At 34.5% G+C, this 27,998-nt stretch overlaps 2 protein-coding genes and 1 long non-coding RNA gene across 3 annotated transcripts; 1 reads left to right on the top strand and 2 right to left on the bottom strand.

Moving 5' to 3' along the window:
- Positions 1-333: 333 nt before the first annotated feature.
- Positions 334-3,207, bottom strand: LOC145559546 (uncharacterized). The gene is made up of 3 exons (XR_014092762.1): positions 3,040-3,207; positions 2,137-2,198; positions 334-1,101 (listed from the first exon to the last, which is right to left on the bottom strand). It is a non-coding gene; the product is annotated as an uncharacterized LOC145559546 (long non-coding RNA).
- A 1,558-nt stretch (positions 3,208-4,765) lies between these two features.
- LOC145558388 (ABC transporter A family member 7-like) lies at positions 4,766-16,331 on the top strand. The gene is made up of 18 exons (XM_081619615.1): positions 4,766-4,903; positions 5,647-6,010; positions 6,094-6,170; positions 6,250-6,394; positions 7,234-7,353; positions 7,427-7,551; positions 8,601-8,759; positions 9,807-9,969; positions 10,067-10,192; positions 10,288-10,371; positions 10,976-11,343; positions 11,871-12,071; positions 12,532-12,641; positions 12,743-12,827; positions 14,058-14,186; positions 14,278-14,383; positions 14,666-14,754; positions 15,905-16,331. Exons 1-18 carry the CDS (start codon positions 4,826-4,828, stop codon positions 16,202-16,204), a joined length of 2,829 nt encoding a protein of 942 aa, XP_081475741.1. The 5' UTR covers positions 4,766-4,825; the 3' UTR covers positions 16,205-16,331.
- An 88-nt stretch (positions 16,332-16,419) lies between these two features.
- On the bottom strand, positions 16,420-27,993 carry LOC145558389 (4-hydroxy-3-methylbut-2-en-1-yl diphosphate synthase (ferredoxin), chloroplastic). The gene is made up of 20 exons (XM_081619616.1): positions 27,794-27,993; positions 26,976-27,206; positions 26,159-26,316; positions 24,942-25,048; positions 24,712-24,812; positions 24,543-24,619; positions 23,149-23,268; positions 22,773-23,003; positions 22,149-22,265; positions 21,977-22,051; positions 21,810-21,887; positions 21,197-21,256; positions 21,015-21,077; positions 20,736-20,880; positions 20,483-20,621; positions 18,326-18,403; positions 18,073-18,232; positions 17,869-17,967; positions 17,662-17,766; positions 16,420-16,775 (listed from the first exon to the last, which is right to left on the bottom strand). The coding sequence occupies exons 2-20, from the start codon at positions 27,181-27,183 to the stop codon at positions 16,674-16,676; spliced, it is 2,223 nt and encodes a 740-aa protein (XP_081475742.1). The 5' UTR covers positions 27,184-27,206; positions 27,794-27,993; the 3' UTR covers positions 16,420-16,673.
- Positions 27,994-27,998: the final 5 nt, after the last annotated feature.

Raw genomic sequence — 27,998 nt, forward strand, 5'->3', positions numbered from 1 at the left:
TTATACTATATTATTTTCTACTCAAGCATATTATTGAATAATACAAACAATTTAGTGTGTTGAATTGTTGTTGATAGGTATGAAAATCAAAGTCTTACAAGTAAACTTGAAAACTTTTCAAGGTGTCTAGAGTAGCCTATTGATTTTATTTTGTTTTGGTTATTTGATGTTAAGTATTCCTAACTTAAGTTGACAAAATGACAAATGACAATAGTTGTTTAAGTTGCATGGTCAAAAAAAATTGCATGGTCAATAATGATCAAAGAGAGGCTTATTAATCTTTCTATGGTCAATTTATCATACCCAAATGAATTTTTTTTATTAGGTATCAACTTCAAAAAAGGATGATTCTACATTTATACTTCGTATTATTCTTCCATATCAACTTAAAAAAAAAAGGAAATAATAATAATAATAATAATAATAATAATAATAATAATAAAAGTTAAAGATGGATATGTGATTAATTAGACATGACATGAAAATTGCTTGATCCGGTATAAGAGACACAACTTGTACATAGATACTATTTTCAAATTTGAAAGGAGCTTATAGGCTTGTATGCATGTCACTCAACATACTTTTGACCAATTTACAAAAATATAATAACCATTAAGGGGCTCATTGCTTAGCATGACACGATATGTGAATCAGGCCATGCATGAGCTTCGATTATGAAAGATCGATATTGTAACACCCCAATAATTCTCTCTTAAAAACCTGTGAGAAACCTGTATCTAACCTGAACAATTTCAAGAGAATTACTGGTGTGCTACCGCCACGTGTTCAAACGTTAAGGCTATCTCAGAATTTAGCAGCGGAAAACCAAAACAGTTTTAAATAAACCTCAAAACAAAGGTATTAAATCAAAATAAGTATTACAAGTTGGAACCACTAAGGCCCTTATTCAAAACCCAATAAAAGTAGTAAGTGTTTAAATTCAGAGTCCTAATAACTTCAAACTCAAAGAATTAGCGTCAACTAAAAACAAATTAAATTAAATTCAAGCTTTGCAAAATAAATAATATGGAAACAACCAACTCTCTACTCAAGATCCCACAACCCTGATGAATGCTGCATGTGTAAGAACCTGTGGTTATTCTGCTCCCCAATATTACAAGTGTAAAAATTGGATCGTCACAAGGTCATTGAAAGGCGAAGGCCATGACCAAAGAAAGACACACACAAAAGCACGCAGTCAGCAAAGCTGAGTACATACAAGCTGCGAAAACGAATTGAGAAAATACCTAACATGCTACTAATATTCAAGCACAAGCATCATTAAATATAGACTCAATTCACGACTCGATTCACAAATTAATTAAGACCTCACTATTTAATATTAACTGACTCGTTTATTTATTTCATTGGATTTAGCAATATACAAGGTTGTCCAACCCATGTCCCATTTGGAACATCAATAAAGAAAAACCCCATGCCTCCTTTCGGAAACATCAATAAACATCCAACGACCACGGGCGCGACTCCGTGACCGTAGTTAGTATGAGATCTCACCTAACTCCTAGTTTTAGAAAAATAATATTTGAAAGAAGAGACTCGTAGATCAGACGGCCTCGAGAAAAGTACACGGCTAATACCCCATGTACCCCAACCCCTGATTGTCATTACTCCAGAAGTGCACCAATCCAGAGTTTTATTGCTCATCCATCTTGCACTTTACGTGATTTACAGGTTTAAACTTGGTGATGACTCATATGCATAACAATACAATCAAGTAAAACAACTTTTCAATTTCAATTCTTGATTTATTAGTGGTAAGCAACATTTATTATTTATTCCATTACTACCTCGGTGTATAAACACCTTGAGTGCATAAGGCACCCCAAAAACTTAACCTCGTCTTACAAGACTTGAATTTCTCCTTTACTCATCCTGTTTACATAATCCTGAACGAGTAATAATTTGATCTTTACACCAAACACATACCTTTGCCTTTAAGCGCACCTTGCATCAATAAAGCACAAATAATACTTGCATTATAAACTAGTGCACATCATTTGAAATTCACAATGTATAACCAGACAATTTAACCCAGTCAATCCTATACATGATACTAAGTTCTCGATCCGTCCTTAAACATGCACCTACAAGCAAGGTTTCGTATCTTGTACGTACCTTGTGTAAACAATCCGGTTGGCCACTTTAAAACTAGCAGTCGCCTTCTACAAAGTCCTCTCCTAAACCAAACAATTAGGAAAAGAAATCAATACCAAAGCAATTAAAATTACAGCAATACTAAACTACTTTAAAACCTCTTAAATTACCAAAACAAAGTCTTTAGATTGTCCCCAAAAATCAAAGTTAGTAATATAACATCCCAACTTTAAGTTTACATGTTAGAATTATGAAAATATAGTGTTTTGTATCAAATTACAACAACTTTGAAATAGGTAATTAAATCTGGAATTTTGTTTTAACTATATAAAATAACCCCATAAGCATAATTGTTTGAAATAATCATTATATAGCAAGTTAGTGTGTTAAAAACCCAAGAATATATCAATTCAATGTAATTAGAGGCTTCAAAATAAAAGGTATAAAATCTGAAAATTTTTATTAAGATTAGAATATAAAGTTCAAAGCTTTTTCAATCACAAAATACCCACAATAAATATTTTATAGGTTTAGAAGCATAAGAACATGAAATTAACACTACTAATCCATAAAAATTGAAACTTTATAAATCTGAAAATTAATATACAACCAAAATAATCATATTTTGACATACTTTGAACATAGAATGATTAAGTAATTTGCTTAGTACGTTATCAAGCCTTTAAAACATGAAAAATCAACACTTTAAACCCTAAATTTATACATAACCAAATCTGAAAATTAACATAATAATTTAAACATACAAAACCCATAAATTTATAATCTTTTGTAATTTATACATACTATTAAAGCCTAATAACAATAATTTCATAATTGAAAACAAATAAAAATCGAAGCTTTAATTAAAAATAACAAGAATAAGAGAAGGAGAAATAAGGGAAAAGAGAGGGGGAGGAAGCAAACTGCAGGGGGCGGCAGCGGTGGTGCTGGGCGGCGCGGCAGGGCGGTGGTGCTGGCAGCGGCAGCGGTTGTCAGCAGGTTTTTTTTTTTTTTTTTTTTTCTTTGCTTCGTGAATTCAGTAGGAAGAAGGAGAAAAAAAAATATGAAGGCTTTTCCTCTTTTTTTTTTTTTTTTTTTTTACGTGAGAAGGAGGAGGAAAGTGAGGGTTTTTGAGGGTTTTAATTGGGCTTTGGGTTTCCTAATTAGAGTAGGAGTAGTATTTAGGTTTTGGGCTATGTTAGAATTACTTGTAAATTAATAAAAATACACTAGTTTATTTTAAATCCTTTCATAAAAATAATTTATTTAATGAAATTGCCATAAATATAATTGTAAGAATAATATATAAATAAATTATAATTAAATTAAAATATGGGGGATTACAGATATCACATGACTTTTTCTTGGTCCTTTCTGACACGAGCTGTCACAACACAACCATTTCTTTGAATAAAATATAATAAGGTAAAATGCGTGAAAAGGTAAATGAATGTAAGAAAAGTGTGGATAAAGTAAGAGAGAGTGTGTGGAAAGGTATAAATATGGTTGCTTAAGTGGAGTAAGTAAAAGGGATTATCCAAAAATGAAATAAAGTGATATTGGTACTCCTAATAAATAAAAATTTATGAAACTATGAAAAATAAAGAATTGGATTGGAGTTTTATAATAAGGTGCAACCTTGTTTAATTAGGATCTAAGAATTTTGTATTACAAAAGTATGAAAAAATGGATAGAGGGAGCTTAAATTAAAGTGCAACTTTCGTGTTCAATAGACAAAAGTCAAAATTGGTCATAATTATAGAGAAGCTAACCGAGTAACAACTACAATGAAACCAGATTGACTCAAAAGTTGATCATGTTCTTAACGATCCCAAAGTATCTTCAACTCATTTTATTGAATGACCTTAGCAGTGTAAAGTGGCCTTATTTATTGCTGGTTTGTAGGGGTAGATTCGATTTTAGTTCTACACAATGGTTGAGGTTTCAGAGGTTACTCAATCAATTGGTTAGGGGTTGTTCAGTCACTCGGTCAGGGTTTACTCAATCGGTCAAGGGCTACTCGACTAGTCAATGGTTACTTGGTTAGGGGTGACTGTTAGGGATTACTCGGTTGGTTAGTGATTACTCGGTCGGTCAGGGGTGACTAGCCACACACAAAAGTTGTTGTTAGAACAAAAATTGTTGTTATTTCTGTATGTTATTCTGATCATTATTTTGTTTCATTAAAGTTTGCTTGTTTTGGGCTTTGCAGCTCTCCTTCACTAAGAAAAATGACACAAGATTGAGGACTTAGGCCTTGTTTTTGTTCACCTTAGTTTTACTTATTTCAGATAAGTAAGTTTAGATCATAAAAAATAAGTTCAGATCAGATCATCGTTTTATGTGCAGTTTTTTATTGCTAAATATGTTTAACTTTGTAATTAAAAAAATTATGAAAATTACATATTAATAAAGTACACAATATTAAGAATTTAATAAGATCCCACTACCCAAGAAAATTAGATTATCGTATATTTAATGTCAAAGTTTATTCAAATTAAATCAAACCAAATCACATCAGATTAAATCACATCAGCGAAAATACGGTGAATAAAGCTTATGAAATTATCTACCCGAAAGAGCATCCGATATATTGCGTAGGAAAAGTACTTCTGTACTTGTATATTTTAAAAGCCCAGAAAATCACAACTCTAATTATAACGGTCAAACTCATCTCCTCACTTTGAGTTTGTTAGTTTCACAGAATTCCATGACAATTCCTTCACATGGGCGCGCCAATTTTTCTACCCAGGCCAATGCTCTTCTCCGGAAAAACTTAATCTTTCAGGTACCTTTTTTTATGCTTTTTTTAATGGGTTCAATTCATCTAATTCATTAGTAATTTGGTCCAGATTTGGGTTTTTATGGTGTTTTCAATTCATGGGTATTTGTCACTTTGCGTGATTATTACTATTTTAATGGAGATTTGTTGAATATAGTGTTATTGCAATTGTTCTTGATGGTGATGGACCTAATGGTAGTAGTGGTGTTTTGTTGTTCTTATTGGGTTTGTGTGGTTTATTGTTTATATTAGCACAATTTGCTATGTCCTCCTTTTGGGGTTTATAGTCACGTTGAAAGTGTAATTATAATTTGAACTAGTGACGTGACAACTGAATTTGGTCGATTGGGGGGTAAGTAATCCTTATGGTGGTAGATGTGGCTGAATTAGTGAATATGGGTGTATATATTAGTAGCTGAACCGTGAAATGTATGATGAATGAGAATATTTTGTGACATTTTTAGCGTTAGATCATTTTAGAATTGTTAGGTGATCCATGACATCTGAAAGTTTGAGATTTTTTTTTTTTTTTTTGATGTAATAATCATGCATATATTATACTCTATATGAAGTATATTGTAGGCATGATAATATAATCTTGCAGATTGTTTGCTTCAATTCCTACATCTACCTGTCCCTTATCAACGCTTAACCTTTAGATGTCGAGTTATTTGAAATTGAAATGGTTATTATGTTTGTGACTTGTGAGTACTCTCTTAACGTTAATGTTGTCTGGCTATACACTGCAGAGACGCAATAAACGTTCGAATTGTTGTCTTGTAATATTTCCGGTTTTACTTTGTATTCTTCTTTCTGTCTTGCAACGAGTGATAGACAATGAATTAAGCAAAGAAAAGTTCAAATGTGGTTGTGCTCAAGTTAATGGTAAAACTGAATGTGGGATTCAATATTCAACATTGGATCAAGCTTCCAGCTGTCCAATTCCTAACCCCCAAAAATGGCCTGCATTGCTTCAAGTTCCAGATCCTCAAAGTCGTGCTGTGAGAACTAATGGTTTTACATTTCCAGACCTGCCTAGTAAATCATGTAGACTGACAGGTACTTGTCCTGTTACTGTACTCGTGACTGGGAATAATCGAACATTGGGGCAAGGTATATCTCCTTCGTGTATATTTTTTTTACTTCTAGTTGTTTCTTGGAACCTGGTTTAATTATGTGATTTTGGACCTTTCTAGGCTTGGCCAGCAACCTGTTTCCGACATCCCCTGTGAATACCTCCAACCTTTTACTTAGTTTGGCCAACAATGTCTTGGTAAGTGGTTAGGAATGCACTCTGTCTCCGCTAGTTGCTATGGAAGGATATCAAATATTGATGCATTAAACTGCTCCAGGGATCAGCTTCGAAGCCTGGAACTCAAAATTTTCTTGATCCTGCTTACACCTCAGGCCTTCCCCTGTACTTTGTTCAACCACTCTGCCTGTCGAGCTTGTCATTTTCATTGCCTGTAGATATTGTATCGTCAACTTTACAGCAAGGTACTACCAGCCTATTGGATTTCTATAGCTGATTGTATATAACAGTGAATTCTGTCACAATTTTAACTCTTTGATTCAATGGATGATGGGGGCAACAACTAGATGTATCATTATATCTGTTATGTGCCCTGCAATCTTCAGGAGAGATATTGCTATCATTTTATCTGTTATGTGTCCTGCAATCTTCTGGAGCAATATTGCTTAGAATCTCATATCATGTTTAATTGCTTATAATATTGCATCATTTCGTAAGTTAAACGTTCTTTCAAAATTTCTGTCTCCGTCTTGAATAACTCTTGATAGAAATACATATCCAATTGATAATTACAAAATTACAGAGAAAGAGAACAGCTTTGCTTCAAAAAAAGGATATATCTCTTTGTTAACTATGAAACAATTAAAATGATGTGATAATTTTAGCACTAACAGTTTCATGAGGTTCACAATATAGTATGCTGAATATTGGTGGCCACCAATATCCTTCCTGTAGTCAACACTCAAAACTCATATTCAATTTTCTCAACTTAGGATTATGAAATCAATTTGTGACAAGGTTTTGTAAAATAATTTTTTGCACGACTTGGAAAACGATATTAGAATAACTTGAACTTGTCAATAACCATGGTGCCATGTATTTTTGGTGATTCCCTCGATGACAAAGACTTAATGACTGATATGCCGTAGACCCTTCAGGTAATGGAAGATTCGTTAAAATAGGAATCCCATTTATAACAAGTATACAATCTTATCTTCCCTAATGTTATTTACGCAGTTTTTCTGTCTTCCCTCCTGAATTATGGTGCACCATTATGAATATATAATGGATGCTTTTTATACAGATGTAGAATGTGCTCAAGGTCTTTCACTATGGCGCAATAGTTCTTCTGATATAAATCATGAGCTGTACAAGGGTTACCGTAAAGGTAACCCAGAAAGGAAGATAAATGAATTTGTCACAGGTTGGTCTTTAACAACTTTAATTGTCTAAGATATTCTTCTTTGCACATATTTATGTTTTGTTTCTTATGACAGCATATGATATCCTCAACTCAGACATGAACAACTTTAACGTGAACATATGGTATAATACAACATACAAGAATGACACTGGATTTTCTAGAATTGCATTGCTACGTGTACTACGCTCTATAAATATGGTAATTGCTCTGAATTCACGGTTGCTTGCTTGTCATTTTAGACTCTATAGACTATAGTCATTGACATTTTCTCTTTGTTTGTTGACCTTGTTGGATTTTTTGTTAATGTTCTAGTATGGTGGCTCATTATGTTCTTGCCAATTATACTCCACTTTTATGTTTTTGTGTTTCCAACTCCATGACCATGCATTGGAACTTGTTCTCCCTCAACTGTAGTGGCATGATTTGTCCAGTCCTTTATACCAGTCTATCTTATACAGGGTTAGAAATCTATGGACCTGATATGGATGGAAGTTTAACTGTTAACTTTATGGCAAGAAAATTATTCATGTAAAAATTCAGGGTTGCTGCTAACCTTTGGGAAACTGTTCTGTTTGATATGTTTTTTGTTTGTTTAATCTTGTTTTTGTTTGTTTTCTTTTTAAACTGGAAAAAAAAAAAATCTCATCACACATATTTGTACTAATTTGGGACATCAAAAAATATTTTTTACCTTCCTTGAAGTAGTCATTGTATATTTCGGAATGTTGCAATGTAACCTTTTTAGACAATTTGATGGTAAGATTGTGAAAATAATTCAATCAGTTAAAGGATTTTATAGGGAGTAGGGACTTGTTATATCTTCATTAATGAGGGATCAGGACAATTTGACGACTATTTCTAGACTGTGGGTGTAGCTAATGTTTAATGTAGTATGTTGAGTCTCTAGTAATTATAATCTACTTTATTCAACCAAGAGTAAGGTTTTTTTGCATGGATGTATGAATTTAGCATTGAAACTGAAGAGTAAAACAGTTGCAATGGCAATTTTTTATACCATCTACTAATTTTCTATACATCCTTCTAAAATAAAAATTATTTATGGGGTTGAGTAACTCGAGACTTGATGCTCTGGTACCATTAATCATTGTCACCTAAGATAAGAGTTGAACTCATTGTGGGAACAGCCTCTAGACTTAGCTTAATCTCAAAGTCACAATTAACTATACTTTTTATGTGCATTTTGGTTATTTCTGTAAAACTTAATACATTCATTTTTTATATTACAGGTGTCTAATGCCTATCTACAGAGGCTGTTCGGTGCTAGTACAAAAATTCTTCTTGAGTTTGTTAAGGAAATGCCAAAACCTGGAACCCGACTAAGAATTGATATTTCATCTCTTCTCAGTGCTCAGTTTTTTACATATGTCATTATAGCACTATTTCCGGTAAGTATGCATGACATTTGCTAGTGGTGGCTTACAAGCATTCCTCTTGGAGTATTTCTTGGATTTTCTTTTCCTTACTGTCTTGTAGCCATAGTTCTATAATGCTTGAAATACTTAGCTATTGGTCTAGAATGTCTGATAAGTCCAGTTTAATGTAAAATATACTTCCTCCGTTTCTATTTAGTTGACGCATTCAATTTAGGCACACATATTAAGGAGAGGAGAGAGAATGAGAGAGACTGACAAAGCAAGTGGGGTACACTAGTAAATGCAAGGTATAAAACTTACCCAAAAAAGAAACGTGTCAACTAAAAATAAACTTCCTAAAAAGGAATATGTGTCAACTAAAAAAAAAACCCGGAGGTAAGTAACTTGTTTTTAGCAGATTGAATTGGATATAATGTAATGTGACTATCAGAGCTTATATCTTATTGAGGGAAGCAAATTAAAGATGTTATTGGAGCACCATCTGACTTGTCTGGTGAAAGTTTAGCTAATAAAATAGCTCCTGTAGTCCACATTTAATGTTATATAACACAAAGTAAATATACAGTGCAAAGTAGCTTTGTCATCGTGTTTGCATGAAAATGCACTCTTTTCATTTTATTTCTTTCCGGAGATTTTAAAACCCAATTTTGATGCCGGCATAGTATAACTTAAGGTTTAGAAGGCAATGTGTTTCTGAGAGTGTTCAGGTTGCTTGGCAAAGACCATCAATAAGAATTTTAAATTCTACATATTCCATATTTTAAAGTTGTTCCATTTCCTATTTAGTAATTGATTTAAATCGCATATGCTCAGCCTATACCATTTTTTTGTGCGCCCTTACTTTTGCCTCATTGTCTTTCTTACTATTTGGATTCTCACACGTGCTTACTTGTAAATAAATATTTTTCCATCAATATGGCAAATTCTAAGTTTCTATACATTGCATGTAGTGGTAGATGTTATGCATGCAGTTTGACATAAGAATTATTTCATGATGTTTGGCAGTAACTTATTGAGAATTCACATCAAGATATTTAAGAATTCTGTAAATTGGCACAGGTTGTATTGACTGCTCTGGTTTATGAAAAACAACAGCGATTGCGTATCATGATGAAAATGCATGGGCTTGGTGATGGCCCATATTGGACAATTTCCTATGCTTACTTTCTAGTTTTATCTGTAATCTACATGACCTGCTTTGTGATATTTGGATCTGTTATTGGTAATTATAACTTAACTCGATTTTTTAATTCTTTTATATTACATGGCAAGTGTTGTGATATATTTGATCCTCATGCCCTGTGTTGTTTTCTCTGTAGGACTAAAAATCTTCACAACAAATGACTACAGCATCCAATTTGTATTCTATTTTATTTATATAAACTTGCAGATTTCAATGGCTTTTCTTGTGGCCCCTTTGTTTTCAAATGTTTTAACTGCTAGAGGTTAGACCCTGGGCTCAATGCTACCTTCTTTTGATGTAGTGGTGTACTGAACTGTCTTCTTGTGGTCCTAATGTTTTGTCACCAATTTCTTACAGCTGTTGGGTATTTACTGACGTTTGGCACTGGGCTGTTAGGAGGATTTCTATTTCAAAATTTTATTCAAGATACTTCATTTCCAAGTAAGCTAATATATGGTTCTGTTTATATTCAACAACTTCATTTTGGCCATATGCCATTTTTTCTGAATAGTAGGTGCATATCTATTATTCTGTCAAGGTATAATTCTTTAGCATTGTCAAACCCCTTTTCCTCTGGAATGAAGTTGATAGCACATGTAGGGGGTTGTTATGATTACTACATAATGTATGTGATGGATCAAGTGGATTTATGTGTAATGTATTGTATACCATACACACTAAACCTCATTGACATGAACTATGGTCCAACTACAAGTCTACATTCACTTGAATGGGTTTTCAGTAACCAATTTCTTGTCAATGTGTGTTTTTAACGAGTAACCCATGTCATTGAATGTATTTAGTGATCAAGTTTGTTCTAATATAATGATACAAATAAGTTCATGTCATTGAGTGTAATTTTGCCAAATGATTAATACTGAGTATGATTGCATTTAACAGCATAAGAAGCCATATTTGGTTTTAATTTAAATATTGCGTGGGTTTATATTGCTTCATCAAACTTGGGAATATGCATCGCTTCTTGGTTGTTTAATCTTGATATCCATATGTGTTGTGCTATTCTTTATTGACCTTTTCATTACAGGAGGATGGATTATTGTTATGGAGCTATACCCTGGATTCTCTCTGTTTCGAGGTTTATATGAGCTTGGACAATATTCTTTTCTTGGGGATTATATGGGAACCCATGGTATGCGGTGGGAAAATTTGGGTGACAGCATGAATGGGATGAAAGAAGTTATGATCATCATGTTTATTGAGTGGCTGGTCGTACTCCCTATTGCATTCTATGTTGATCAAGTTGTATCATCTGGAAGTGGTGTGAAGAGAACTCCTCTAATTTTCTTCCGCAGCTTGCTGAGAAAGTCCAAGTCTGTTTCACAGAAGCATAGTTTACAAAAGCAAGGATCAAAAGTCTTTGTTGAGATGGAGAAAGCTGATGTTGTGCAAGAGGTCTTTCTGTTTCTTACCATTATATGCACAGCTTTGAAAGTTGGGGAGAAATTTTCATACTGGCTTTTGAGTTTAGTTGATTTTACTGCATCATCTTTTGAGTCTCTTTTACGGTGGCCATTAGTTAATTTATAGAAAACATTAGGGGTGTTATGTTTTCTTTCTCTAAAGATGATTTGTTATGTAAATAAACAATTCATTGTTTTGGTCTTTTAGCAGCTCTTCTTTAAGCTTTAAGTTCATGTTTCTCCTTGGTGCTGCATGACTCTGTCTAGCTTTCCACATTTTAGATGTCAGTTTGCTGAAGCACTCAAATGCAAATTGTCAATAAGTAGTCTTTGTTATTATAGAAGTTCGTAGATAATTTGATATATGAATGCAACTACAGTATTAGGCACCTAGCATGTGTTATGTGCTTAACTTAGTTACTTACAGTAGAATAGGAAATAGAAAATAATCAACAGATGTCTTTAGTTGCGATCTTTTAGTTGTATACTTTTGCTCATGATTTTTTCCTTACCAAACAGAGGGAGAGGGTGGAGCAATTGTTGTCAGAACAAAGTTCTAGCATTTCCATAATTTGCAACAACCTGAGAAAGATCTATTCTGGAAGGGATGGAAATCCTCCAAAGCTCGCAGTCAAAGGAATGTCTCTTGCCGTGCGACGTGGCGAATGCTTTGGGATGCTTGGCCCAAATGGTGCTGGGAAAACCTCCTTCATCAGCATGGTGAGAACACTGCACTGTTTGTATGCAACATATGTACATGACTTCTTATTTATGTATCACCTTTTAACCTATGTTTGATAAGATTGAATCTTTTTAGTCTGTGCTTTTCTTATAGCACCCCCCCCCCCCCCCAAAAAAAAAAAAAAACCGAAAACATTGCATTATCAATTGCATATGTAATGCCTGTTCTTTTTTTTCAATTATCATTGTTTGCTCTTGTAAGCTTCGATACTAAAGGACCTGAGGTTTATTTTGGAAATAAAAAAAAATCTACTAAGCACTAAACTATACATTAATAAATTAGCTGAGATTTATTTTGGGAATACTAATATATAAGAAGCACTAAACAATGTGAGTGGAAATAAGAATGAGGGACTTTTTGTTAAGATAATACACTTATGGACAGATTGTTTACAGAATGGAATAAATGATTGTTAATGTCTGTTTTCTATTCCTTTAGATGATTGGACTCACAAAGCCGACATCTGGTGCTGCTTATGTCGAGGGTTCAGACATTCGTTATCAAATGAATGAAATATATACCAGCATGGGTGTTTGCCCCCAGCATGAGTATGTTTTTGGTTTTAAATCCTTGTTAAGTATGTGTTATTTCAATTGTATTCCAAATATTTACAGATATGGACTATGCCTTTTCACTCTTTTGAATTCAGCTTACTTTGGGAGACATTAACCGGAAGAGAGCACCTGATTTTTTATGGCCGCCTGAAAAACCTGAAAGGTTCTGCCTTAATGCAGGTCAGTTTTTTTGGCAACAATGCAGGTCAATGTCTTATATGTAGTCATGTTGGTTTTTGGCAAAACTTTTGTCAAAAGTATCTAGATGGTCAAAAGACTTGAGTACTCTATGTATCTTGATTAAGAATACGAAGGCATTCTTGATGAGTTGATGAAACATCTGAAAGGATAGAAGAGTTGCATCCTGAATTACATTCCCCTAGGAATTCAATTATCTTAGTATTCTCTTTGTGTGTATGTGTGTGTGTTTTTTTTTTTACCCCTGGCATCTTTGATTGAGCTTGTAATTTGTGATCCTAGACTCAAGAGGTTAAATTAACAACTTTTGCAAAACAACCACTTTGGTGGGATTGGAGTTTTTCTAGTTAGCCCACAGGAAAAAAGAAACAGCTATAATTCTAAAAGAGAAGGCCTTGTTTCTGTATTACGAGGGCCAAATATGGTTAAGTCAATCTTTTTTCTCGCCAATGTGGGACTTGGGAGTGTTATGCGAGAAATGCACGGCTGCACGCAAGCCCATCATTTGTACTATCAAAACAACATCATTGTTACAGATTTTGTTTTGTGTGTGGAACTGCTAGTTGAAAATATAGTGTCATTGCAATACGGATGGCAAGTTCATACAATTTTGTGGAATCCGCATCATACCCACCCCAATTAGAGTGGGTATGGTTTGAGTGTTTGAATTTGGTTGGTAAGGGTCTGGTATGGCTGTATGAAAATCAAAAGTTCATATCCGCCATGGTAATGAGTAAGTGATAGATTAAAAATTCTACCCTTCCCATATCTTTCCACCCCGCCCCACATCTACTCTCCCGCTTGAACCCCACCATGTATCCACAACTATTATACGGAGTAACTTTTCAAAAAAAAAATATTAAAATTATTCCCAAGTTGAATTTGGATTTGTAATTGGCAGATAATATGCGGGCATAAGCGTGGACATGGATATCCACTCGGGTGGTAGAGCAGTTGTGAATATAGGTTTATACTTGGGTAGGTAAGGATGTTGAATATGTAGAGCCGTAGTGGACATCCACTTGGGTGGTAGAGTGGTTGTTAATGCCTACTATGGTGGATATGTAATTATATATCCATCCCCATCATAGGTGGTCAGTATAGAAATTTTAGCTGGGTCTAAAATATAAGGTGGGTATGGTTATGGGAAGACTAGCAAAGCTGCCTTATTGAATGTAATTTCTTCATGTTGATGTGATTATGTTACTGCAGGCAGTTGAAGAATCTTTAAAAAGTGTCAACTTATATCATGGTGGTGTTGGTGACAAGTTCGCTGGAAAATATAGTGGAGGAATGAAAAGGAGGCTTAGTGTTGCTATTTCCTTGATCGGTGACCCTAAGGTTAGTTTTTTGTTCCCAGGACTCTGTTGCTTGTACCTCTTAATCCTCTTATGACTTGAGGTGGTCTAAATGATACTGTTACTTATTTAAGGTTGTTTACATGGATGAACCAAGTACTGGATTAGACCCTGCTTCAAGAAATAATCTGTGGAATGTTGTGAAGCGAGCAAAACAAGATAGGGCAATTATTCTTACAAGTACTCTCTCTCTCTCTCTCTCTCTCTCTCTCTCTCTCTCTCTCTCTCTCTCTCTCTGCAATTCTGTATGCAAGAAAGCTCCTATTAAGATTTTGCCGGTTGCTCAAACTCTTATGTATATCTATTGTGTATGTACTCGACGAGTACACACACATCCTATATTTTTGTTTTAAAACCTAGTGTCTGATTTTATGAGTTTGATTGTTTATATATCTGGACCATAATGGTTAATCTTCTGAATATAATCCCCATTATTCTCTCTGTTTTTTTCTCTTCTTCTAGCACATTCTATGGAAGAGGCAGAAGTTCTGTGTGATCGGATTGGCATTTTTGTTGATGGCAGCTTGCAATGTATTGGAGGCCCTAAGCAGGTAAATCTCTACTTCTGATGTGAACAAGTTATTAATGCCAAAGTTACTGTAGTACCTTGAATTAGGGGATGTTAGATGAAGTCCAGAAAAGTACTTTATTTTTCCTCGTGCTTAGTTATGGAGCCGAAATCTGTTGAACTAGAAATAATTGTGCTGTAAGACGGGATAGTGGCGGGATCTCTCCAAATGGCCTAATATTCATAGGTCACGTGTTATCCTTTGGCCATCCACAAAGCTAAGTACATATAGTGCGCTACTCTACATAAAGCTTTAGCACCTGCAAGGCGTCCCTTCAAAGCAATAATATTACTCTATAAAGTTCGCTTCTGTCTTTGTTCTCGCAACTCATTTAGACACAAAGAGCACATCATCATGTATCAAAGCAAATGGAGAGGCCTTGATTTCAACGAGTGTATGGAGCAAGCGACCCACACATTTGACTAGTGTCACTGTGTCAGAAGGTCTGCACGTGACAAGTAACTTCGTTATAAAGGTTTTGATTTATGAGCCCAGTACTCTAAACCTCATGCCTAACCCAAAATTTCTGCCAACACCTTATGGTCCAACACCCGCATATCTCACAATCACACCCAGGGTGTTGCTTCAAAGGAACTAAATTTCGACATTATGTTTTTCTGATCACTAATCAATTATTGTCATACAAGTATTTTGTAAGGTTTTAGTACAAAGGCATGACCATCCACAATTCAGTGCTGATTCATAATTCTAAGAATAAGTTTTTTACATAATTTCCTTTGTGCTGAATGGATTTTAGCAAGCTTCAGGTAATAGATCTGAACTTCTGAAGTCTTGGTGACTTCATAAGTGAGACAAGTTTGGAGCAGATTACATTACATTTTTCAAACAACAAATGTTCCCATTATAACAAGATCTGTCAGGCTCAAGGCTTGAGTATAAACTTCAGTGCAGTCACAGAATATAGTACCCTAATTGGTGGTACATCAGTCACAGGACGTTGTTAGTTTCCCCTGATTTGTGGTACATCAGTCACAGGACAAAGAAAGTTACCTTCTCAGGCTGGACCTTGTTAATATGAGATTCATTAATTGACATTATTATCATCATGGTTTCTTACAACAATTTTTTCTCTAAGATACATAACTAGTGTGTTGTTTTTGTAATATGGCAGCTGAAAGGAAGATATGGAGGATCCTTTGTGTTCACCATGACAACCTCTGCAGAGCATGATGCAGAAGTGGAAACAATGGTGAGAGGCCTCTCTCAAAATGCTCAAAAGATATACCACATATCAGGAACCCAGAAGTTTGAGATCCCCAAACATGAAATTCGGATTTCTGATGTTTTCAAGGCAGTTGAGAACCTGAAGAAGAGATTCACAGTCCAAGCATGGGGTCTTGCAGACACCACTTTGGAGGATGTATTCATCAAGGTTGCCCTTGGGGCTCAATCTTCTGATATCCTCTCATGATCATATAGTTCGTTCATCAAGTTTTGTTTGTGTTGCATATATTATTTTCACAATTAAGTTACTGAAGACGAGATTCACAGTGTAGGCTTCCTTTGACAGCAGTTTAAAGGATGGTTGTCCATGAGGCTCAATTTTTTGATCTCTTATGATTATAGAATAGTTTCACAATTAGTTTTACATACCAAATTACCAATAGCTACATTTATACAAATATATGATTACAAAGCACAAGCAAGAACAATTTATGTAATGCAACTGTGTATTATTCAAATTACATTCATATATAAGAGCCTGTACAGCAAGAACAATTTGTCAATTTTCCTAATACTTTGTAATAAATATGCCCCCCCAAAAAGTGACACGGGGATATATTCTTATAAGTTAATCTACAATATGGATGGGACTCTGAAAATTGCTTTCTTTTTTCATGATTCTAAATCCTATAAAAAAATCCTCAATAATTATTTGTCTACTCTTCCACTGGAGGATCCACCCAACGCCCATGCTCTTTAATTAGATCGATTAAAGCATCTGTAGCCTGCTCCATTGCTATTCCTCGTTTCACTACCGTCTGCAAGAAATGGGAATTGTTTTGCAGAGTCATAAACTAATTATTTACACAATTTAATAGTTATGTAATACTGTGCAAGCCAGCAGAAAATTTATACAGCAAGCTTTTTGAAGACTAGTATACAATAACATATGTTTAGGGAGGAGCCACAACAGTGTCATAAATGTGAAGGAGAAGAAACAGAAGACAGACTAGAAAAAAGGGATGCAGCATAGCTTTAACCTCTGAAGCAGCAACTATCCACTTCTAAACATATTTATTACACCTTGCAATCTTTTGTTCAGTCCCCCTTTGTTGAATTGCCAAGCAGTTAAATTGGTCTCAGTTCAAATGATTATTTTTCCATGTTCAGTAGAGGGCCGCTTATATATTGCATGTGATAAATTACTTCACAGCTCATACAAGGCCAGGCTACTCGAACTATAGGAGTAATATGTAAACAAACACCAAGCAAAGGACTCCCACAACGGGGTCAGGCTAGGGTTGAAAACACAGAAACTGACAATTCTGACCCATGCAACAGGTTTTTGTTCTTAACACGACACTAGGGGCTTAATTGGGAATTGTATTCATTTGTACATAAGAAAAATTTTGATTATTAAATTAAAACAAAAGCTACATTTCAGAGACAATGACAAGAGGATGCTGGAAATTCTAGGTCCAAAGCCACATACATCTAACATTCTAACCCAAACCTGGGCCATAAGCAGGACCAACTAGAGTAGGAACTGTAAATAAAGTTTGTTAGTATGTTCCATCAAGAAGGATTTTCGAGATGCCGGAAAAAGAGATGTAACACTGTACAACCTCACTAAGAAGGATCCCACAGAAGAATCATATGAAGTACTCTGTAACTAAATAACTCAAGTCTCAATCATTGCCATACCTTGCCAACATAGAGGTCAATTTTTCCAGGAGAACCACCAACATATCCAAAGTCTGCATCAGCCATTTCCCCAGGACCATTCACAATGCAACCCATGATTGCAATCTGCACAAAACAAATCGCTCATAAAATAAATCTTGACTGCTTTATCTTTTTTATTTTGATAGTCGTACAAGCATCATTTGATGACGAGTTTTAGAAAATTACAGAAACGCCAGGTAAGTGCGATGTCTTCTCCCTTATTTGTGCACTTATTTCTTGGAGGTCGAAAAGTGTCCTCCCACAGGATGGGCAAGACACATATTCCTGGACCAAGGAACAAAAACATAAATTGCCTTCAATTTTCTACAAACTATAGAAACTAACTAAAAAGTACTAAAGCAAAAGAGCATTTCTCATGAGAAACTTTACCGTTTTGGTATTTCTCATTCTGCAACCTTGAAGCAAGTTAAAAGATGTGTTTCTCAGAAATTCAACATCTTGGCCAGGAGCTTCCAAGAGTACACCGTCTCCTAACCCATCTACAAGAAGACATCCAGCATAGGTACCAGCACGAATGACTAGATCATCCCTGATAGAGAACATAAAATTAGACAATATAGAAAATACGGGAAGAGGAATCTTGTAATGGTGCCTTCAAATTAGAAATTGTATTATGAAATACCTGTGAATCCCAGAGGGGAACTGGATGTGGTGTATTACAGGGAAGTTCAAAGAATTATCTGATAGGTACTCAAATAGCCTGCAATGGTGTGAACATCTAAAATGATGAACCCAGATCTCTAATAGTGAAATGAGAGTGGAAAGAGGGCAACAGTTACAATAGGAAAAGAGTGGCATTAGATATGAAGCTCAAACTCGAATGAGTTTCATATGTGGCAATGGACCAATGAGTCTACCACTAATAAATTCTTACCTTACAAACATGATGACACATTCATTAGAATCCAAAGATATGAGCTTATGATTTAATGACTCTTTTAAGTATCAATATTCCAAAAGATGGCCAAAAAGGAAGTGTCCAAGTTATAAAACCCATCTAGACTGTCACATATCTAGCATAAATGCTGGAGCTGAAATAAAGAATCGAAGCATAATATTACTCAGTATATGAAACAATATACAAGTAGCAAATTTTAGTACCAAATTGTAGCAACTTAGCCCATTTAATCTTGTGACCGAAGAGAGAAGAAAAGCAAAACGAATACAGTAAAGCCTCATTTGTAATACAATACAAGTATTACACATGACTGCATCAGTTAAAATTTGAACCAATTGAGTTCATTTTGAAATGCGCACACATGTCAAATTTAACTAAGTGATTGATCAATTTGTAGCTAAGATAGAGATATACCGCTAAGAAAGGAGTCCATAGCCTCCATACAGTTCATTACGAGACATTCATCACACCATAGCCACACCGTTCAACCAATAAATAATCATGACAAAGTCGTAGAGATTATTAGGACTTCACATATTTCAAGAATCACGTCCTCATATAGTTACAATGTGCAAGGATAGTAGTTATTGGTAAGTGAAACATAACAAGATACAAGAAATTGACTCTTGGATATCAAGTAAAATTCAAACAAACCAAACTATGTCCAAGGGTCACACCTATAAAATTAACAATTTAATAATCACCAACCAATAACTTGTCTACCGCATTGAAAATACAGAAGAGTTTGTACTCATTTATCCACCAACAACTCATATGTCACAAGTGGCAGAGCTAGGAACTTCAAACCGCGGGGACAAATAAAAATCGCTTAGTTAGACAAAAATGTTTGAACATACATATACTTGAATAGTTAAAGTATTACAACTCTAAATTTCCGAAATACGGAGTACTTAGCTACATAATCCAACATCATGTACAAACTCCTCCTCCATTAATATATGCTTATTGGAATACTATATTTTACATTATAAAATAAGGGAAAAAAGAAAGAAGATGGCTGCAACAAGAATTTGGGGTATTATTCATGCAAAACTACAATTTAAATTATTCAAATTAAAAAGGAATACTGTATTTTACATTAAAAAATAAGGGAAAGAAGAAAGAAAACAAGGTTTCATCCCACGTCCTCGCTACAACAAGTCTCTATTGTTGGAACTTTGACCGCTGCTCTATCTTATTTAGTATAAATCATTCAGCAAAATAAAAGCATATAAACAGTTTTATTTATTTATTTATTTATTAAAGTGGGGGGACAGCCCCTTGCTGGCTCCGCCACAGTTTAGCATTTGCAAGATTTCAATTTAGGATTATCGCATAAACAAATTTCACACTGACATTCTGCATTTCTGGCACAAGAACAACCAACATAAATGCAGCAATGAGAAGTAAAATCCTTCATAAAATTTTGCATAATTGATGCCTTAAAACAAAGAAGCTAGCCTGCTATACATACATTTCAGATCATATAGCCGAATTAATACCCTTTCACTCTTTCAGGTATAGATAGCTATGAATCATGTAATTTTTTAATCTACTAGAAAAAGAGAGTTAACTATGAAAGCCACAGCATCAATAAGGCTTTTTTAATAGAAGCTAGATTTTGTACAGTCTCTCTCTTCCTCCTTATTTGCAAACAGATTTTCCTCTCTCCGATTATGCTCTACTGTATCTTTCTTCTCTATTAGTCCTACGGCAGTTTATTTGTCTTTGTGATTGCCTTTTGCATTGTCTCACTCTTTATTACACAAGCTCTGATGATCAGACTTCATAAACGGTAGATTTGCTAAATTCTATTTTGTTTTTAGAAAGGTCAGTCAAGTTTTCTTTAGATAATAATGTAGCTCACGAACAAGAAGATACCTTCGAGCTGCATGGATTCTGCTGACTTTCTCTTCACTGAAAGGCAGTTCATGCAGAATCATTGTAGCATCTATGTCTTTAAGAATCTCCAATTCTTCATAAGGTTCATCGCCCCGCAAAGACACAACTAAGCGCGTTCCTGGAAAATTAACAATCTTGGAGTTTAATGGAATACTCCAATTCATGAAAATCAGCGTATACAAAGAAATAAGAACAGAAGGGTGGGGGGATGGAGTGGGGGAAAAAAAACAACCTTCAGGTAAAAGCTTGTGTGCACCAGTTGATAACTCCTTGAGGTTCACCAGGACAATCGCATTAGGCAGGGGCTTCGTAAGTTGCTCAGACAAAGGGGTTATAATCCCCATACTTATATCAATCAATCTCTTGAGGGCTAGCCGCTAATCATAAAAGGCAAAGCAGATCAAGTCATTGATTTGCATTTAAAAAACTTGTTGTAAATTGACGCTTTCTTGAGCTGATCGAATTAACAAACTAAAGAAAGAAATAAAGCGCCAAAAAGGTGACTGCTTACTGCATCAGCATCATCTACTGGGGGAAGCTGCCTCAGTAAAATGGAATCTACAGTGGCCAGATCCTAATTGACAGATATATGGTCAGGAAACTACCATAGTAATTATAAAAGTTATCAGGCAATTAGTAGAGCAATCATCTTTGGCCTGAGTAATTAAATTTCAAATTTCAGTTCTAATTTACCTTGAAGGGCATGCCAACAATAAGCTTTGCAGCTAGGGACTTGTAAAGGAGTTCTGGCGTCTGAAATTAAATACAATGAACATAATTAGAACTAAGGATTCAAAGTAGCTGACAAAATGTTTGTTAGGTTTTAACTCAATGAACTTTTAAAAGGTTCTGGAATTTAGTATCTGGGACAATCAAACCACATTTCGAAGAAATAATTACAAGAATAAAGATAAGGCCTTAGAACCCACATTTTTCACGTCACAAAAGATTTAATGAAATGCTTACAGTTTAAAAGATGAGTGCATAAGTTTATGAGAAAAAATGACACAATTATCCTACCAAACAAAAATAATCATGGAATATAAATAAAACTACAGCGCAGCTACATGATTGAAGTATTACAAAGGACAAAGTCCAACAATACTAGAGATACCTGATAAATGGCATATACTAATTGTCAAGAGAGACCCAAATAAGCACTTTTATAGATTAAATATTGACTTGTAACAGAACAATGATTACAGTGTACAACTAAAATTAATGAGCATATACATACTCCTAAAATATACACAAAGACACTATAAAAAAACAAACACAGAATAACATATCTGATGGAGAATTTCACCTTCAATTGATCCAGGGAAACAGTCATGAGAACAGAACCATCACGGTGAAGTACACCTCTGTAGTCCACTTCTTCACCCTATGCACAACAAAAGAAAACATATTCAGATAATGAATGAAATAGTAACTAAAGACTGTGCTAACGTATAAAAAGATTCTTAAGAGGACCTCTTTTTGAATTGGCAATTGACCGGTTCTGCGTTGAAACTCAAAATAATGCCGATGTTTTTCTTCAAATGGTGCCTGGAAGAAAATTATAGCCCCAAACAGAATTTTTATTAAATATTCAAACTTTGTACTGTCCTAGCATCAAATCAACCCCAGAAAACTTTAATCTTACCACTCCTTGTTGAATTTCAGCTGCTCTCATTCCGAGGTTGGCCAGCCTATTGCAGGGGTCTATTTCCTCTTCTGGGGCCTCTGTTAACGAGACCCTGATTGTGTCTCCCAGGCCATCCTACAGAAGTAATATCTCCTAAGAGTTATGACAATAAACATCTCATATATTGCTACTCATTGAATAGATACAAAGAGTGTAAGGATAAAGAATACAGTTCTTTGCTGAAATAGTGAAATGAGATGGAATCTCATACTTTAACAACCTTGCTCTTCAGTAGAGAACAGTCCAGCACACTAGTACAGTATTTAAGTTAATGATACCTTTGGAAAATTGCTAAAAGTAAAGAAAGCACATAGGAAGCAAATATCCGCGATAAAACTCATTCACCTTGATTCAGTACAATGCACCTAAGCAACAACTAATCTAAACTTATTGAAATTCCTTTTTTTTTTTTTTTTTTTTTTAGCTGGCTAAATAAGTGTAAGTTTTATTTTACAATGGATATATACACTAAAAAAAAAAAAGCATCTCCTTAAATTATATCAATTCCTTGATTCCACTGATGACATTAATCTTTCTGTGGGGAGGACATATATCAGCAACAAAAAAATTCTCACTCTGTACCTGAAGAAGGGTCCCGATTCCGATTGCAGATTTCATCCTACCGTCTTCGCCTTCGCCGGCTTCTGTGACTCCCAAGTGCAATGGATAATCCCATCCTTGCAGATACATCTCTGCAACCAATAACCGATAAGCTTCAACCATGACAACTGGATTGCTTGCTTTCATGGAAAAGACAAAATTATGGTAGTCTAATTTCCGGCATATTCTTGCAAACTCAAAGGCGGACTCAACCTGTTTCAATGTCACAGGCGGAAAAAATAAATGAATAAAAAGAAAAAAGGCCAACCTCGACATTAGATTTAGTTCACTTTGATCCAGCACCTATCTTACTCTATACCAAACTACAGATGAATACATAACAGCATGTGATGCTTACCATTCCACGTGGAGAATCCCCATAGTAGCTCATAATACGATCAGAAAGACTTCCATGATTTGTCCCAATACGCATTGCTCTGCCGTACTTTTTACATTTCTCAACCAATGGAGTAAAAACCTTGAATAATGTTGAGAAACAAAGAGTACAGTCAACATATTAGCCTAATTCTTATCCTCTGCCATGAACATTTTTGAGTAACATGAAAACATAAGAATCATCCATGTGAACAAATATCTTAGAACAAATTTGATGCTATTGTGAATTTACCAAGTACTTCCTCTGTTTCCAAATTCCTGCAACACAGCCCCCTTGGCAATTGGCACACAGTTTAAGAAAGAGGATAAAGAAGGTAAGAGGACAACTTATTAATTTACAAAACTTAAAACCTTAATAATGCAACCCCTTTATTGGTATTTAGGTTATTTTAAATGAAGTTCTCCTACTCCCTGAATTTCTCTCTCTTCTTCCTCGAACTGTGTACCAGTAATTTGTGTTGCAGGTAAAATGAAAAATAGGAAGTACTATACACCAACATAATAAAAACAATAACAATATTAATGACTTAATCCCAATAGATTAATTAATTAATCAAATATACTATTATACTGTAATTAATAAATACAAACGAAACCACAATATAAGAAAATTGAATAAACAGCAATTCTATCAATACAATGATTTTTCATGTGTGATGTATTATATGTATGTTTATCAAAGCTTAAATCTTGGTTTGAAATTTAAATGTGAAATCTTGAAATGTAAGTTGTGCATAATTCCTGTTATTAGAAAGTAGGATTGGACAAAAGAATGCACTTGTCACCGTGCATTTAGAATTCCTCAGACCCAACCTATGGGGAAATCCAATTAGGTGGTATTACTGCTTTTATTTGTATAAAGCAGGTTACAGAAATTTCATATTTCTAATATATCTTTGTTATTATTCCAATACACATGTCTAAAGAACCTTCAGAGACACAAGATAAGATAAAAAACAATATTCATATCTTAAAACAAGATAAATAACAGTAGCTCTGAAAGACATCTTCTAAGAATTCCCTAACCTCCCTCCAACGAAAGCTTTCAAGAATTGAGACATAGATCTTTGAAAAGTATCTATGAGTCTATGGCAGCGCACCTTATTACTATATTGATCGTTCCCTTGAGCAATATCAAAGGTGGCACACCCAACAATGTTGGATTGATATGCATGCAACCAAATTACATTAACTTTAGACAAAACATAACATAATAGACAGTGGCATCAACAACTTTCAGAGTAGAACTTACAATCTTCATAAACTTTTCATCAAGAAAACAAAAGTTATCATCCCTCATATTTCTAACTTTGTTCTATTGTGCATGTTTTGGGTGACAACTGCATGAGATTTTACCTGCTCAATATGCTCAAGTTCCTTCTGATAATCCTCATCTGTATACTCTAGAGTCTCAAACTGGGCCCTTCGATCAGCTGGCACAATGCCCACAAAGTAAATTATATAATCAAGATTATGGGGCTTACATACAAATACTATAATTACAGGACCAATGCTGAGAGTATACCAAAGTTTCCAGGATTGACACGAATTTTTTCAAAGCATTCAGCAACACGCAATGCAACTGAAGGAGCAAAATGAATATCGGCTACCAAGGGAATATTGTAGCTGTTAAAAATACATAAATAATAAATTAAAGCAAGTTGATAGATAATTTCATATACATCAAATTATAGATCAAAACTGAACAGACTATACAACCAAAACTAGGGAAAATTAAGATAAGCAAAGCTTTACTTTTTCTGGACAAGCGTGTTCTTAATTTCAAAGCAAGCATCTGCCTCTTTCTTTCCCTGCACTGTTATTCGAACAATATCAGCTCCGCTGTCCGCAATTTTCATGACCTGCCAGTAAAAGTGAGGAAAAAAGACCGGCTCTAAGAACCAAAGAAAATTTTCTAACTCATATAACGAGTACAGAATCTGCAATGGCCATCTATATGTACACGACACTTCAAAGTTTTTCATGCCTTTCTAGCCATTTGTATATCAAACTCAAAGTAGACCAAGTAAATTTATACATAAGTGAAGCCTGACTATCACTAGGGGAAATCTGCACCCTATGCGTAAATAGAATTTATTTTCAAAATAGGATTTTTGGTCGACTATATTCGTATCTTGAACTTAATTTTCATTATTTGTTAGTGGCCATGATAGATTTAAGTCAAGAAGACAAACCAGAGCACAATACTATAAAAGGATAGCACTTTCAGAAAAGACGCTTAGTGATCATATGCACCCCTAATTAGTTTTGCTCAGATTATTAATGAATTTAATGGTAGATTAGCAAGAGAATTTTAAGGCTACTGCTCCAACAATTGGCTTTCTTAACTAAGTGCACTTGAATTCCAAATGTTGAAAACCTTGGGTGCCACAATTAAAAATTTTATTCAACACAATTTTCAAACAACTGACAAAGAAATACATTACGCCATCACTAGATAAAGGATTGAGGACATTGATCAGAGATATGAAAAAATAAAAGATAGTAGTGATTACAATATTTATTTTCTCATTAACTATTGAACTGATCCTCACCTGTACTATCTTATCTCTCAACTGACATACAACGGGTCAAAAAACAACTACTGCCTCTGTTTCATATTATTTGCATTGTCAAAAATGGATGTTTCATATTCTTTACAACAAATGATTTCTTTCCTTTTTAAGTAGTCGTTTCTCTCTATCTCTCTATCACAAGCATCTCTATCTTTCTCTCCATTTAACACTCATAGACAAAATTTGCCCAAGTCTATACAAACTCATCTGTTGCAAATAATATGAATCAAAGATAGTACAAGTATTAGATTATTCAAGACAAACATTCACTCCATTAGTCCAGCAGATGGAGCAATATCCACCGACATAAGAGATATCTATCTTTCCAATATAGGATATTTAATTCAAACTAGCCACATACTAATATTAAACAACAAGAGTATAGTGGCAGGGAACCTGTTCAACTGTTGCAGCAACATCTTTAGTATCCGTTGTTGTCATTGTTTGTATTCTGATTGGGTGGTCGCTTCCAATGGCCACATTTCCCACCATCACTGTGCATGTCTTCCTCCTCACAGTTTTATATGGAGATTCACAATACTTTTGCCGAGGTACTGCATCCAAATTCAAGACGCATCAACTAAATCAGTGTTGGGAAAACAACATCAATCTTAACTTTTCAATGGCAGATCAGTTTAATACCCTCAACATAGATGTTATATTTACAGAAAAAGTAAGCAATGGGTTCATGTAAGGGATAACTAGACTCAAAATTCATACATATTTCTTTCCCCTCCATCCTTTCTCTTGTGAGATGGAGACGTAAAATGTTAGGAAAATCTTGCATCATTGTTACTTATATGTTCCTAGAAGCTACATAAAAGAGTTAGGCAATGCACAGTACATTCTTTTCTTTTCTCCTACCAAGACTTTTGAAAACAAATGCTAACAAAAACTATGGTGAATAGCCAATACATTTGGCATAATTGAAAAGGACATAACTGCAAAGTCATATGCAATTATTCAAACTTAAAAAGTAATGCATCAATGGATTTCACCAGAGGAAATTCTTCAGCAATCAGTCTTGTTCTTAATGCAAGTGAATAATATGTTCAGAACAAGTTATACTGTGGACCTGTGGTAAACCAAAAGAATTAACAAATCATCCCTCGAATTTCATTCTGTCAAAAATGGAATCACATATGACATTCAAAGAGCTAGATTTTGAGAAAATTCATTTTGTCACTGCAATAGACTGACAGAATGGTTTTACCTAGGAGACTGCTTCCTTCTGATGCGGGCTGAAGCTCAGCAATATCAGATCCCTGGTTCGAACTCTTAATAACCAAAAATTTACTTCTTGAAGGCTTAACCCTCTTGATACTTGAAATCTTTACAAAATCTACATGTTTAGCAAAACCCAAATGATAATCCTTGTTCCTAATATGGCAAACTGGAGCTTGAATTATCCCCGTCGCCATCGCTCAAACTAATCAATTTTCTCCTGCACAATTTACAAACAACACGAAACCCCCAACAATTAACATCAAATACAAATAACAAACACCAACCAATTCCTCAGTTGCATCAAACATCCTAATTTCCTCCTTCTGATAGGATCAATTGGCAACTTTTGAGCCCTAAATACTTTGTAAATCATTAATTTGCCAAAATCAAATTTTAAAAAACATGGGTATTAAAACACCACGAATTTGAGTGTCGCCTTTGTCTTTGATTATTCATATGTACATCCAAACTAGTAGTACTGAAGTTCATCTTTGATGCAAAGTGCTCAAAATTAATGTATCAAGCATTTTTTTATTTGATTTTTTTAATTTTAATTTGGTGTTTGGCAATAACATACCACACAATTCTTCGATACCCAAATCATAATTCACAAAATAAATCGATGAAAAAAAATCCCAAAACAAGATAAACCTCCAAAATTCTACACCAAGAAAACGACAGAAAAATGCACAGAAAATAAAGGATTACCCTTCAACAAGTTAAACAAAAATTTGCAGCAAAATTAAAAAAAAAAAAAAAAAAAAAAAAAAAAACAATAAATTAAGTTAGTGAAAGGCAACTTACAATTATAATTGGGCAAGCAAAACAGCATAAACGATCTGGAAAACAAAAATTAGTGGTGGGTATGATGCAAAAGTGACTTGTTGAATTGGGAAATTAGAGAGAATTAAGAATGACAGAAATATATATGAAAATTTTTCTGGGACGAAAATGAAAGGAAGCAAATAAGGAAGAAGACAGAAGTGTATTTGGTTCAGTACCTTAGCTG

The sequence above is a fragment of the Chenopodium album genome, chromosome 9, assembly GCF_948465745.1.
Source record: "Chenopodium album chromosome 9, dcCheAlbu1.1, whole genome shotgun sequence".
Classification (NCBI taxonomy): Eukaryota; Viridiplantae; Streptophyta; class Magnoliopsida; order Caryophyllales; family Amaranthaceae; genus Chenopodium; species Chenopodium album.